General features: G+C 44.4%; 2 protein-coding genes across 3 annotated transcripts in view; one reads left to right on the forward strand and one right to left on the reverse strand.

The window, feature by feature from the left end:
- Positions 1–341: 341 nt before the first annotated feature.
- On the forward strand, positions 342–7962 carry MRPL33 (mitochondrial ribosomal protein L33). Of its 2 annotated transcripts, none has more exons than XM_074897057.1 (4): positions 342–457; positions 1825–1843; positions 5363–5469; positions 7649–7962. In XM_074897057.1, exons 1-4 carry the CDS (start codon positions 436–438, stop codon positions 7696–7698), a joined length of 198 nt encoding a protein of 65 aa, XP_074753158.1. In that variant the 5' UTR covers positions 342–435; the 3' UTR covers positions 7699–7962. The 2 variants fall into 2 exon arrangements, with proteins under 2 accessions (XP_074753158.1, XP_074753157.1); XM_074897056.1 differs by having other exon boundaries at positions 421–469.
- Positions 7963–7999: 37 nt separating this feature from the next.
- Positions 8000–14574, reverse strand: part of RBKS (ribokinase) — a 69750-nt gene continuing 63175 nt past the window's right edge. The window contains exon 8 of the mRNA XM_074897060.1: positions 8000–9168. Coding sequence (XP_074753161.1) covers positions 8995–9168 — 174 coding nt within the window. The 3' untranslated portion in view covers positions 8000–8994. The remainder of the gene's footprint in view (positions 9169–14574) is intronic.

The following is a 14574-nucleotide window of genomic DNA, read 5'->3' on the forward strand; positions in this document are numbered from 1 at the left end:
GCGCAGGACCCAGATCCGCTGCCGGTCAGGGGGCGCGGGCCCCCCCTCACGCCCCCGGGGACTGGGGGGCTGTCGGAGCCGGCGGCGGGCGGGCCTCGGCCCACGTGGGGAGCGCCGGCACCAGGCCCCGGGCACTCGGGAGAACACGGGCAGCTCTTCCCGCCGGTTCGCCTCAGACAGACACCGAGCTCCCACCCCAGGCCCTCCCCAGCGGCCACCACCCCGCCCCGGCGGCCGTTAACGGCCGCCGCGCCCCGCCCACACACCAGCCCCGCCCCGCGCGCGCAGGGGGCGGAGCCGGAGCCCGAGCGCGCCCCGCCAGGCGGGAGGGCAACGGCCACGCCCCCACGCGCCCCGGAAGCGCTTCTGGCGGGCGACCCGGAAGCGGCGGCGGGGGTGGGGGATCGCCGGGGCGGTTCCGCGGGAACTGGCGTTATGTTTCTCACGGTGGCGGCGTGTGAGTGGCGCAGTGAGGAGCGGAGCGGGGCGGGGCTGGGCGGGGCGCCGGGGCGCGGTGGCAGGCGCGGGCCTGGCCTTGGAGGCGGGCGGGGGCCCAGGCAGCGGCGTGACCTGCCCTTAACCTCCTTTGGCCCCGGGGCCTGCGCCTCCCGGCAGGCAGCGCGCCGCCTCGGGACGGTACTTCCCGGCGTGCCCCGCGCCGCCTCGTGCCCGTGCCGGGTGGGGAGGGAGCGGCCGTTGCGGGGCGCGAGGCCGGGGCGGGAGGCGGCCGGTCCCCTACCCTTGGGGCTGTTCCCCGGAGGAGATGGAGCCGGCTGGGTCTCCTTGCCCCCCGGGGAGGGACGGCGCTGTCGCCCAGGAGGGCAGCGTCTGTGGTGCAGAAGAAGAGCAGGGCCGGCGGGAGAGGTCAAGGGGGCGTCTGGGAGCGGTGCTGCTGTCGGAGCACTAGGCACCCGGGGTAGGGGCTGAGGTGGGGAACCTGAGGGAAGCGAAACTTGTGAGCCCTCAGAAGTGAGGTGAAGGAGCTTCAGCTCTTGAGTGGAAAAATGGGAAGTGGGTGGAGGGAGTCAGGTGGTGGTGAGGAAAGTGTGAGGTGAGAAATGTGCCCTTTGCGGTATCTGGATAAGCTTGGGATGTGGTGAAGGAACGATGCAAGAAGAGGTTGGCCAGAAGCTCACGATGGCCTAAACAAATTGTGTGGACAGGTTATAGAGGAACAATTTTAAAAATTTTGCTGGGTTTTTTTCATTAATGCTGTAGAGCTATGATTATTTCAAATTCACTGAGCTGAGAGAAGGAAATAATTTTGCCTGTTTTATGCTATATAGTAGGTTAGATCAGGGGACCTAAACCCAGCCTTGTAAGATGGTTAGTCTCATCTGAGAACCAGCTCCCTGGCCTCGTTTATCCTATGGCCCTGCAAACCTTTGTGTTGGCACTATGGGAGGAACCAGAGCAGGGGTGGGTGTAAGCACGTAGGGGAGAGCGAGGCTGCTGTTTTTGCCCGCAGTGTTAGTTCATACCTGCCTTAACTGTGTATTCATCTGGTGAATTCATATTCAGCACTGAAGCTTTATGTTGAAAACATCTGGAGGCTGCAGCAAGTGTGATACGTTGCAGTAGGTGCTGCGCTTGCACAGACACTGACAAAGGTGGCATGATGGAAAAACGAGCAGGCAGCTGGGAGCACGTAGATGGAAGGACGAAGGGCATTTCTCTTGCGACAATAAATGTCTTTGCACAATGTATCTGGGGCTGTTGCAGAGGCAGGCAGTGGAAAACTTGATATCTTGCACATAAAGGAAACAAGATAAAATGATAACTGTTTCTTCTTTATTTTCTCTTCTTCATGCTGCAAAAAAACAGTGGCCAAGAGCAAATCGAAGTAAGTGATGCTTTCTTCACTAGTTTTTGATTTCTGCTGCCACCCTGTTTCTTTAAGTGACTTTACAAAATGTTAAGCTTCTCTTGAATTTTTTAATATAACTGAGAGAATTGCAGTCCTTGAGTTCTAGCTGCATCCTCTCTGTCCTTCTGCATGTGTGTCTTTTCACAGGTAAGTACAAATGGTGTGAAAAATCCCTGAGGTTCTAAAATTGTAGCAAAGGCGGTGTTGCCCTATGGGCTGTTGCGTTGAGCTCAGCTGTAATATCCAAAGGTCCCAGCACAGGGGAAGCATGCCTCTGTGCTTTGTGATTAAAGAGAGGCTATAAATTATCCACGTAATCTTTCTCTTGTTTACCTTTCGTACTTTTAGCTAAGGAGGGCAAGCTGAGGTACAGCATGGGCCTTTGTTGTGTGTGGGCTGGACTTTGGGCAGGTGCTGTGAACCTTTCTCATAGGCTGGGTGCAGAATGTTTCCCAGTTGTAGCGTGTTTGTGTTGATGTGAGGAGCGGATGGGGCGCAGTCAGTGCTCCCGGCATCTTGATTTGCTCCGTAGTTCAGCTCAGGAGATACATTAGTGAGCTCTGGAAGAACCTTAGTCACAGTCCTTTGACCTGTAAAGAAAGCTCATGTGTTTTAAGGGTTGGAAAGGAAGGAATACATACTTTCAGCACACCAGTAGTCTTACAGTGTGGATGCAAGGAGACAAGGTGGAGAGAATGACTCGCATCCAAAATTCGATTTGTAAGAAAATTAACTAGATGAATGCAAGGGGCTAAACCGATAGATTTACGTGAATACATTCCTGTCTTCTGATCCTCAGAAACTGCATTCAGTGCAAGTGTATTACGTTTGGCACTGCACAACCTTGGGAACTATGGCCTTTGGTACATTTTCTGATTTTTTTTTTTTTTTTTAAGAATCAGCCCCCAGCAGAGCTGGTACCAATCACCTTCTGGGTTTGAACACATTCTTCTGTTACAGGATTTCTGTACAATTGTCAGGGTTTGAAATTAAGAAAGCGGTTCCCAAGTATGTGCCTGGCAGGGAAGAGCAGTCTGACATCTCGGCATTCTACTGTTTCTGTTTGCAGAAATGAACAGCAAAGCAGGATGTTTCCACGAGGTGAAAAAGTAGCTTTTAAAAATGGTGTTGCTAATGTTAATATAGTGATTTATTATTTTCACCCCCTCTCCTTTTCTTTATTTCCTGATGTTCCTTTCTCTGTTTGTTGTATAGTCCCAAATACACTTCAGGAATATGTTATTTCCTCGTATTATTTATCCTTCTGTGCTCCCCTTGGGTTTTCTCCTCATGTCCTGGTAGCTTTCCCCTGTTCTTTTCTGCCTCTGCTCCTAGTCACATTTCTTCACTGGGCAGCAATTTTGGTGAACAAGGTGTACTGTTCAGAAGGGGCTTTGCCTCAAATATGTGGTGCACAAAAATTTCAAGGCCTGGTCATACTGATACCACTGATTCCCCCAGAAAGGGGAAACTGCCCAGAAACTTTGAGGAAGTGGGTGAGGTCTAGGGGAAGGAGTCTGTGTGGTTACTGGTGCTACACATCCTACCTGAAGTAGTGTATAGGAGAGGACAATAATTGGGGATAATCCCTAGACCATGCTTGGTCAGCTGGTCTGCAGGAATCCAGTGGTTTTTTGTTTATTTTGAACTCAACAGTAAATGAGATTGCAAAACTGAAAAGAAATGCTCAGGGAAGTGCACTGGTCAGAACTGTGCAAATAGGGAAGAATGGATGTCTCTTCAAGGTTAATTTTGACAGACCATTTTGTATTAGAGGCAGAAAAATCCAGTATAGTGAATTGAATGCCCACATGCAGAGATGCATCCATCTCCTTATTGCAATGGAAGGGAAAGACATAATTTATGGACTGGTTAAAGGGTTTGACCTTTCTTTTTAAACTTCAGGAGATGCCCTGTGTCTGGGAAGTTGCGCAGATCTTGGCGTGCTTCCAGGCTGAGGGCCATGGGGGCAGCTTTCTCCCTCTCTTGGCTTTCCCAGCTTCTGGGGCACTGCAGCTGCTGCCAGCCCGCCCCACAAACCAAGAGCCTCCAGTGGGGAGGGGGTTCCCGTGGCTGGGTTAGCATTGAGCCCTGTGTCTCTAGGGGGATGGATGGTGCCAAGGGACCCTGCTTCTCCTTTTGTGTGCCTCTTGTTCCACCCTATCTGCTCAGGTTCCTCTCTGCATGTGGAAGTGATAGTCTGTGATACTGGCTTATCTACAACCCAAACATCATCCTTCCTCTCTTGCCATTATCTTTTAAGCCATAGTGACTCAACTGTACACTGATTTTTTTTTTCCTTTCTTTCTTTCTTTCTTTCTTTCTTTCTTTCTTTCTTTCTTTCTTTCTTTCTTTCTTTCTTTCTTTCTTTCTTTCTTTCTTTCTTTCTTTCTTTCTTTCTTTCTTTCTTTCTTTCTTTCTTTCTTTCTTTCTTTCTTTCTTTCTTTCTTTCTTTCTTTCTTTCTTTCTTTCTTTCTTTCTTTCTTTCTTTCTTTCTTTCTTTCTTTCTTTCTTTCTTTCTTTCTTTCTTTCTTTCTTTCTTTCTTTCTTTCTTTCTTTCTTTCTTTCTTTCTTTCTTTCTTTCTTTCTTTCTTTCTTTCTTTCTTTCTTTCTTTCTTTCTTTCTTTCTTTCTTTCTTTCTTTCTTTCTTTCTTTCTTTCTTTCTTTCTTTCTTTCTTTCTTTCTTTCTTTCTTTCTTTCTTTCTTTCTTTCTTTCTTTCTTTCTTTCTTTCTTTCTTTCTTTCTTTCTTTCTTTCTTTCTTTCTTTCTTTCTTTCTTTCTTTCTTTCTTTCTTTCTTTCTTTCTTTCTTTCTTTCTTTCTTTCTTTCTTTCTTTCTTTCTTTCTTTCTTTCTTTCTTTCTTTCTTTCTTTCTTTCTTTCTTTCTTTCTTTCTTTCTTTCTTTCTTTCTTTCTTTCTTTCTTTCTTTCTTTCTTTCTTTCTTTCTTTCTTTCTTTCTTTCTTTCTTTCTTTCTTTCTTTCTTTCTTTCTTTCTTTCTTTCTTTCTTTCTTTCTTTCTTTCTTTCTTTCTTTCTTTCTTTCTTTCTTTCTTTCTTTCTTTCTTTCTTTCTTTCTTTCTTTCTTTCTTTCTTTCTTTCTTTCTTTCTTTCTTTCTTTCTTTCTTTCTTTCTTTCTTTCTTTCTTTCTTTCTTTCTTTCTTTCTTTCTTTCTTTCTTTCTTTCTTTCTTTCTTTCTTTTCTTTCTTTTCTGTTTTTCTTCCTTCCCCCTCACTGTTTTGTGGAGGAGCTACTTCTCTCTGGCCTTGGAGTTACTTAAGCTCAATGCTGGAGCCTGTGGTTTATAGTGGGCTCCTTGTTGTAAGTTTAGCATATAGTATTGATGCTTCCATCCAGATCATCCATCAAGTTGCGATGAAGTATCTCATGTGATTGTGCCAAATTGTTTGTGCTAAAAGCCTGTCTGACCATGCCCTGGCAGACGTGGTGGGCTGTCGCCATGTGCCTCCGCACTGACAGAGACATTCCTTGTGACTTTAGATACGTTCTGGTGAGGATGAAAAGTGCGGCCGAGACGGGCTATGGTTTCAACGTCAGGAGACTCCGACTGCAGGAAAAACTGGTCCTGCTGAGATACGATCCCATCGGTAAGAGCTGGGGGAAGAAGTCAGCCTGCTTTGTATAAACTTCTCTTGACTGTGTGGGGTAAAAGATTAGAATATAACAGGATTTTTCCCATCTAAGCAGAATATGTCATAACATGTTTCATACTCAGATGACTGTACAGTTGCTGTTCTTCATGACATTCCAGTGGGAAGTAAACATTGCCCTCATTTTACAGATTGTGGCAGTGAAACAAAGTAATGACTTGCCCGACACATTGGTATTTGATGACAGCCATGCCACACGTCAGTGGCAAAGCAAAGTGACACAGGAGTTCTTTCATTCCATTTCTTTGTGTGGTTTGCTAGACTGTGCTACCTCCAACAAGCAGCCATGAAGTTGCATCAATAGAAATGTTCTGTTAAGCTGCCATGGGTGCTCTAGACAATGAATTTTAACCGTTGCTTACAAAATGGACTTTTCTTTTAAAGAAATAAACACGAGTTTGTCCTCTTCCACAAATGATACTGCTTTTCAGATGACAGTTTGTGGGTTCTTCCATGTTCCTCTGGTCCTCACAAATTTTCTCAGTTTAAGAATCTGATTTGTTGGGGGTTATAGCACTTGCCAAGCTGCCTTTTGCTCACCAAGTTTTTTGAAAGGTGACTAAGAGCTCAAGTTTCCGGGGGAGGAACCAGTCTGTAGTTAACCTTAAAATGCCTAATTTAATGTTAAAAAGCTTAATTTGGGGAAACTTAGAATTTAAATCAGACCATGCTAGAAATAGCATGGCCGAGTTAATGTAAAAGAGGCTTATTTAAATCTATAAAGAAATGTATTAAGCGGCTCTAAGTAGGTAACATAATTCATGGCCAGTAGTTATGTGGTTCAAGCTTATTTTTTCTTATAATTCTGTGTTTTTGTTAGAGGGCTAACCTTTTCATACTCAGATCTAACAGTACAGGAGCTTTATGGCAGGTGAGAGAAACCACCAGAGAAGCAGTATGCTCTCGACAAAGCACAGCCAGAGGTTGTGGCTCTCCTGCATTCCACACAGAAGGGGAATCGGAGATCACTGGGATTATTTTCTTGAGTAAGAAAAGTTTCAACTACTGCATTGAAACATTGTGCAGAGTGATCCTCCAGAAGCTTCGCAACTTGTAGGGAATGTGAAGAGATTGAGAGCTCAGTCTAAGTAGCACTTCTGTTGCAGAACATGTAGTAGGTTGTTGAAGTACGAAATTGGAAGTAATTAAGAAAAAAAGCTCTGATCTTTGTAGCCTGTAGTAGAACACAAGTGAGAAATTGATGTGAGAAAGTGCTGCATGTGTGAAGGGAAGTAAATTTGAGTCTAGATACCAACTCACATCAGGAATATGTTAGGAAGCATTTTCACTTGGCATGCATTTTCACCTTATGTTTTGTACTTCTCAAAAACCTGGGACCTCCACAGAATGAAGCTTTTTAGCAAAGTAGTGGCAGTAGTGCCCAAGTTTCACTACCTCCTAACTGCAGCAACAGAATGTGTTACTAAGTTGCAGTGTTTCTTAAAGCAAAACTTTTATGTGGAAGCAGAGATTTTGTTATTGTGCGGATTGCTGTTGTGTAGCTTTCAAAGGAATTCATGTAATGAAGTTCAATCAGAACAGTGGTGCTTTTAAAATGGCATTGTAAAGCTTTATTTTTAAGGTAGTTGTGGGGTTTTTTTTGTTAGTAATGTATTGGCTATGCTTAACCTGTAGCTGAACCGACTTTGCTAACATCTGCGGGGCGTTGGAGGCAGGGTCAGTTTGTGCCTCCTTGAGAGAGCCGCAGGACACTTTTCAGTCAGTCTGTGAGAGCAACTCGATCCAGCTCATCATCTGTAGTTGTTTGGGCTCTGAAGTTGAGTAGTAGAAAGCAGTAAGAATCTATTTTTGTCCCTACATCGAGCAGCTGTGACTCAGAATAGTCACACAGAGCAGCTGTTGAACGTTTTCAGCCACTCAGATCCTGATACTTATTTTCACAGAGGTAAAATGGACCTCTTAGGAACTAAAAATTATGTGTGGTAAAGTGAAAGCACTCCTAAACTCCTTCAGAGCTGGTTAACAGCAGCGCTGTGCCAGTCAGTTGCTCCACACTCATTTAAGCAGCGAAGGCAGCCAGGAGAGAGGGATGTAGGCTTGTTGAATTGCATCTTAACACTTCAGGCTTCTTAACAGATTCTTTTTTTCCCTATAGCAAAACAACGTGTCCTCTTCACGGAGAAGAAAAAAATCCGCTCTATGTGAACAATGACTGGACTTGATTTATGCATGAGAGGGGATGGTTTGGGGGGAGGACAGGGTGAACGCTGATTCAGAAATCAAGCAACATGGGCTGAAAGGAGAGGAAATGAACTGGAATCACCGTCTCCTGTGATTTGAAGGCCATTGTGAATAAAACAATGTAGAGAGAGAAAATTCTTAATGTCTGGGCATAGATCATCACAGTAACATTTATTTATCTTTTGAGTTATTTTTACAGTACTCAATTAAAAAAAATTAAATAGCAAATCCCATTGTCTGTGTTTTCCATTGTGAAAGACATTGTGAAAGAGGCTGTAATCTTCAAAGGAACTATTGTTTTATGAGGCAATAAAAATTAACATTTTCCACAGCAGGAATTCAATGGCAGGATTGCAAGTTTTTCTAACCTACCAGCCACAGATTCAACAGTAGTGACCATGCATTGGTGTCAGTCCTTGGAGGGGTAGTGTTGCACCAGCTCCTTCCTAGGAAAGGAAGAAGCAAGGGGAACCTTATGAAGTAAGACGAGCTTTTGGATGAGCTATGACCATGGCTGAGAGGGCTGTGTTCTTTTCAGGCAGGTAAATAGGATGGATTTTTCACTCGTGGATTTTTGTCAAGCATGAGGAAATTAGATAGCCAGTGTAGTTCCCTGATGTTTTTGAAAGTTTTTCTTCTTCAAGCAGCTCACCAATGTTTAGAGCAATATTGCTAGAAACATTTTTCAAAGTTTACCTTGATAGCACTCTCGTCCTCTTTCCCATTCGAGCACCTTCCGCGGTGTGGCAGAGCGCAGGGCCGCACCCCGTGTCTGTGGCAGGTGGGAGCAGAGGGGCTGGCTGGGGGCTCGAGGTGCACTGCTTTGTTACAAGCCAAATGCCAGCCTTGGTGTTTGCAGCTGAGGACTGAAGCTGCAGTCTCTAAGCTCACGCTCTGCTGCAGGTGCTGGCAGTGCGCATCGGAAGTTCTGATAAAATCAAGTAAAAATCCTGCCAGGAGCCCGCTACCCTCCAAATGTTCTGCTGTAAAGTCGGTGTATTTCAGTCGAGTGTGTTGCAGAGGACAGCCGTGAGCCCAGGGGTGGTGTGTGGGGCCAGAGAGACCTGCTGTGCTGTGTCTGAAAGAGCTGCCACCCTCACCCATCTAACTTGTAGAACAGAAACTAATGGGATTTCTCAAATAAGGAGCAAAGAGACTTTCCTGGTGTTTTCAGTCAGCAAAGGAGAACCTCGGTGCAGTCAGGAGAATAATGCTGTCTGGGATAAGATAAAATCAGCACACTGAGCTAGACAATGTCAATTAGAAAAGGTCCTGAGCCAAGTCCTTCCTGAAAGGATATGAAGATTGTGTCCCTGATGCCTGGACGCTCACTGATGCAACACAGTTAGACTTCCTGATCATTTCCTCCATGGGTAACTTGGGATAGTAAGCCAGGTAGAAGGCCAGTGCTCCCACAAAACTGTCTCCAGCTCCCTAGAATAAAATAACAAACAAGTTTAAGTGTATTTGTACAGGGAAACAATTCAGATGCATTTACTGGAAAGACCAAAGTTGCAGTGCTGATTGCAGGAGTCAGGAAATTGTTCAGAGGTTGAGTTCAATTCACTTTTCTATGCCTAGGAAATTCTGCCGTGTTAAATGAACGCCACGATACTATCTTTGTGCTGAGCTGTTGAATCGAGGCACACGCTATAATACGGCTTAAAGAAAAAGGAAAAGCAAGTATGCTACAGTTCAGCAATGTGCTGTTATGAACACTGCTTTGAAACTTCCTGTTGTTGGAGTGTCTGATTTTGATTTCTCAACCTGAATGTTTCATTAAAGCTATTTGTCATTTAACTTCTGTTTTTCATAAAGGGTAGTGGTAGAAGGGACAGAGAAAAGGAGAAAAAAAATAATGTGTGGCCTGTGGCATCTGTAAATTCCTAGCTGCAGAATTATGTTTTGATGCCTCCAGAACTTATCTGTTGTTCATTCAAAAGGTCCCACTGACAAAGCTCCATGTGTCTGTCGCACATTCCTGAGGCAGACTTTGCTACCTGTGCTCAGTTTTGCCATGGTGGTGGAGGACAGTGACGTTTGCCTGGAGCTCTGGCAGCTGTGGCCCCCTTCAGCTACCCATCCCTGGGCCCCGTCTCCCACGAGAGCTGCCCGACGCTCTGCCCGCCCCGCAGAAGCCCTCAGCAAGCAGGGAGCACACCTTGCCCAGAGTACGTCTGCCTACCCCCTGCGGGTGCCGGCCATGCCCCGGCTTGCTCGGACCCCCTCGCCCAGATACCACTAGATCTGCTCTGATCCACAGGGACTGACAACTGTTTGCCTCCCGAGTGCTTTTTAACAATAACTGTTGTTTTGTGATGTTCAGTGCTTTGTAGTGTCTCCAACAACTGGCAAAATGAATAATTTTTAACTGGATTTGATACTTTCATTCCACAGTGTCCCTGCCCTCACCCTCCTGTAAAACTGGCTTTATTTCTAAGGCCAGACTGATAGCAGTTCTTGTTGGTATCGTAAAACTGGCTCGAAAGTCCCCTTTTAAAAATCATACTTTTATACCAGTAAAAGACACACTGGTAATATCTTACTTAATTCAAGAACCAGCATATGGACTATCTCCCCTGAGGGGTTTTGCCTCTGTAGTTGTAATAAATAGGCCCCAAGAGTCATGGGACAAGAGCAAAGGGCCTGGAAAAAGTTAGTTAAGATAGTTGAGCAAAGTTTCTAACTGGAAGTTAAAGCTAGGAAGTAATTTTCCAATGTTGAGTTCTAGTGGTTCTCAGTGTTAAGCTCTTGCTTACGCTAAAATCAGCTGCATGTAATATCATTCCAGCAAAAAAATACCACTTCCACAGAAATCTGTTCGTAACATTACAAGCAGCTGACAGGGCAGAGCAGCGTGGGGACTGCAGGGGAACCCTAAAGGGGGTGAGCACAGGTCAGGGGCGCCCACGTGGTGCCCTTCTCCTTGCCCAGCCCTTCCACAGCAGCTGCTTGCAGTGTCATGCCCAGTCAGGGAACTCCCTGCTTAACTCTCGCTTAGCCTGGACGCTGTCTTCCATCACCTTCACCACGGGGTACGAGAGAGAGTATTGCCTGGCAAATTACAAGTTAACAAGCGACGCTGGACCCCAAATGGAGCTGTTTCACAGCACCTGTTCCAACAGTTCTGTATTCCTGAACATGAGGGGCAGGTGAAGTTTTTTATCAATTATTTCTGTTGGGCCTTTGTTTCTCTTCTGGTTTCCAGAGCGCTCCCACAATGGCAGGTGGAGCAGGAGCAGGTGACTGCTAGTTAAGCATTGCCAGTGTCCTTTGTCTGAGGCATAATACAAAACTCTCCAGCCCATCTCAGAGTTTATAATCTAATCGGTGGATGATTCATTATTAAAGCTATTTTGGTGCTGCTGTTACAGACAGAAGTAGAATTTCAGCATACAGATCTCTTATATCTCTTATGCTGTAGCTCTAGCAGGAAGAACTTGTCATTTTTACACCAAGCATTTCTCATACAGTGATCACTGGGTAGTGGAAGTGGCCAAATGCTATTTTAATGAGTAATACTCAGACTATCTGGTGTCAAACAGCATAAATTATTACCCAGCAGCAGCATGGAGCAGAATACCGTCATTTTGATCATTTTTTTAAATGGAGGTAACTAAATACTGCTTCAAATAATTGCTGCACTGTTTGCTATTGGAGCAAAAAAAGACTAACTGCATATCACCATGGTCTTAGTTGGGATGATGGTGAGATGGAACGTAAGTTCTCCCTGCAACATTATTGTGCCTCTCTGCTTGTGAGTGATCGTCTGAGGTTGTGCCACGGCTGCAGATCTCCCTTTTGGGGAGGCTGAACTATGTTAAATGACTGCAAAGGTGGAAAAGGGGGTGAACAGCAGACTTCCATGCAGAATGCAAAAGGTCCCCTAGTATTTATTTGCAAGAGAAAAGATTATGCGATGACTGGAGAATATACAGATGGATTTGATGCCAGTAAACTTTTGCTGAAATCCTTACTTCCCATACATTGACCGAAGCAGCCAGTATCTCTCCTACAGACCCCCAGGGTATCATAAATTCTGTTGTTGGTAAGTAAACGTCTTGGGGGGGGGGTTGGTGTGTTTTCAAATATAGGAGCTACTACACTGATAACAGGAGCACATATCAGACTGATTATGTAGATACCCTGTTCAATCTTGCTTCTGGTCTGTGCAGACATAACTGGTCAAACCTGACTTAAAGGGTGATAGCAGAACTGATTCAGCTGCAAGGTTAGCAGCAGTAAGATCTACTGTGAGCCTACAGAAACAGACCTTCCCTCTTCGGTATGGTGGATTAGACTGCACTGGGTTTGGTGGATTCAGAAAAGGTCAGTACAGAGCAGAAGAAGGAAGAGGTTTAGAGCAAAATCAAGGTTATCCAAACTCTGGATTAGCAAATACTAGCTTTACATTTAGCTGTTTCAAAACCTGCGATAAGAAAAAAAACCCAAAACCTACTTTGCAAAGATAATTGATTTTGAAAATGACCGGTGAGGTGCATTTATTCTGCCCACTGACAAAATATAAACATACAATATGTAATATTACATTCTTCAGCATATGCCTTCCAGGAATCCTAATACATTGCAGACTCTGAGATAATCCTCATATCCTTGAGTGCCTGGAGACAATTCATTCCATAATTATAAAAACATAACTTGCTTAACCTTTGTCTAAAGCAGGAGATGCTTGTTTGTATGAAATAAAATAAAGACATGGATCAAAAATTTTGTCTGATATGGGGTGGCTAGTTCTAAAATGCTTATGTTATGGTTTTGGCTAAATTTTATGGTTGTGAAGCAGTGTTGAAAACCTATTTATATTCTGTGCCACTAGTCTGGAAGGTCCTTGTTTTCCTGTGTGTCTGGAAAATGGCATTTTCGTTTGTTACAATCCAGCATTGATTGAGATTCTGTGCCTCTAGAGAAGAGAAAACCCACGAAAACACTTCTATTTATACCTTAGCTTTTGTTAGTCCTGATTTGTCAGAAGCTGGTTCACAACTTTAGTATAACTATTTTTATACGATGCTGCCCTGAGAAGCTTTTTAAGGAAAGTGCTTTGTAAGTGGAAACTATATTGTTCAACAGTCTTTCCAGCAAGTAAAGCATTTTTCAATCAATCATGCGTAGAATAATAGGATGTGTTTCACTTATACAATAAGATGACTTGCTCACCAAAAAAATTTGGAGGTCAAGAGGCCAAATGCTACAGTTGGTGGAGCTGCAGCAGTTGCACTGCCTTGCTGCAGGGCAAACCTCTTGCTCAGCCTTCACCCTCCCAGCCTGTCCTCTTGGGCAAGAGTAATGGCAACCATGTAAGAACAGGATGGGGCTCTGACTCCTGAAGCCTAATGTTGTTACTGAACCTCAGAAAACTCTCCTTGGGTGATGTTTCAAGAAGCCACAGTCCATGTACGCTCTGTGTATTACATGGAGTCATTGCATTAAATGCACTGTAAGAGCACGTTACCAAGTCCTAAAAGGAATGATGTGTTGTATAGCAGTACAAGAGGAACATTAGGCATGCCTGTAATGATAAGTCCTTTGTTTAGTGAATAAATCAAAACATCACTCCAAAATCTGTCAAAAACCTCATTATAATGTAGAATCAACGATACTGCTTGCAATGATGCTTACGGTCTCCTAGGAGCATTCACAGCAGTGCAGAACTGAACCAAGCCTGAGGATTACACTGATTTAGTGCAGGCTAAATGCATGGCAATGCAGAGATGCCCAACTCTGTTGAAGGAACTGGGCCCTGGAGAATTCCTGTTGTATTTATAGCACTCTATAACCATGTGATACTGGATTATGCTAAGGATGTTGTCGCTCTGTGTCACATCGGCTCAGCACTCCTTGCTGTACCCCTGCCTACGCTGTACCCAAACTACAAATGAGCCCCATGTAACACAAAAATATCTGTCAGTGAAGACACTCACTATCCATTCCTCATAAGTGGGGAAAGCCTATGTCTCCCCACAAGAATCCCTGGGCTGTTCTTTGATGAAAGGTGCTCTGATGAAAGGTTACTAGTGGAACTGAAAAACATTTCCAGCCTTCGGGATATATTCAGACACTTGTGCCAAGAGGGTCTATGTCTCAGCTAAGAGATAATTTCAGCCAAAATGCTCAGGAGTAAAATATCCCTTGGTAACAGTGGTTGAATCAGTTATACAGCCTTTTTTTTTTGGTGTGTGTGTGTGTCTTTATTTTTACGATTTCCTTCTCCCTTAAACAGCCCATGTTTACCCTCTATGTGATGGAGAATGGTTTATTTCTGGAAACGTTACTGTTTGTTTCTTTGACTTATGCATTTCTTTGCCTGTGCAATACTTTTATTTTTTGTGTGTGTGTGTGTGTGTGTGTGTGTGTGTAATATTCTTCCCCCCATTTTTCTTCATATTTCCTTCATTTTCCTGGAGCAATGTTTTAGCAGTTTGAATTAAGACAGTCTTTAAATGAAACTAACCCCACTATCTTGCAACTCTCCTCAAATTAAACTAGTTTGATTATCTTCAAACTACTTCCTAAGCTCAAGGCCTAGCAAGGGTGACAATTCCCATGCTTGCTGGTCCTGTGTGGAAGGATTGCCGTCTTTGTAGGGCACCCCACAGATACTGGTGGGACTCTGCATGGCTGTGCTTACAGGAAAATACCTGTGGTCACAAACCCCTAAAACCTGAAATATTTGAAAATTACAAAGTGATTTTCCACTAGTGCGGTTACTCCTATATCTATGCATGAAGTTTTGAGCCAGAACAAAATGATAAAAAGTCCTCTAGCACGGAACCACCAAATTTTGCAATAAAAACCAAATGAACTTGAAACAAATAGCAG

Source organism: Athene noctua, chromosome 1, assembly GCF_965140245.1.
Source record: "Athene noctua chromosome 1, bAthNoc1.hap1.1, whole genome shotgun sequence".
In the NCBI taxonomy this organism is placed as follows: domain Eukaryota; kingdom Metazoa; phylum Chordata; class Aves; order Strigiformes; family Strigidae; genus Athene; species Athene noctua.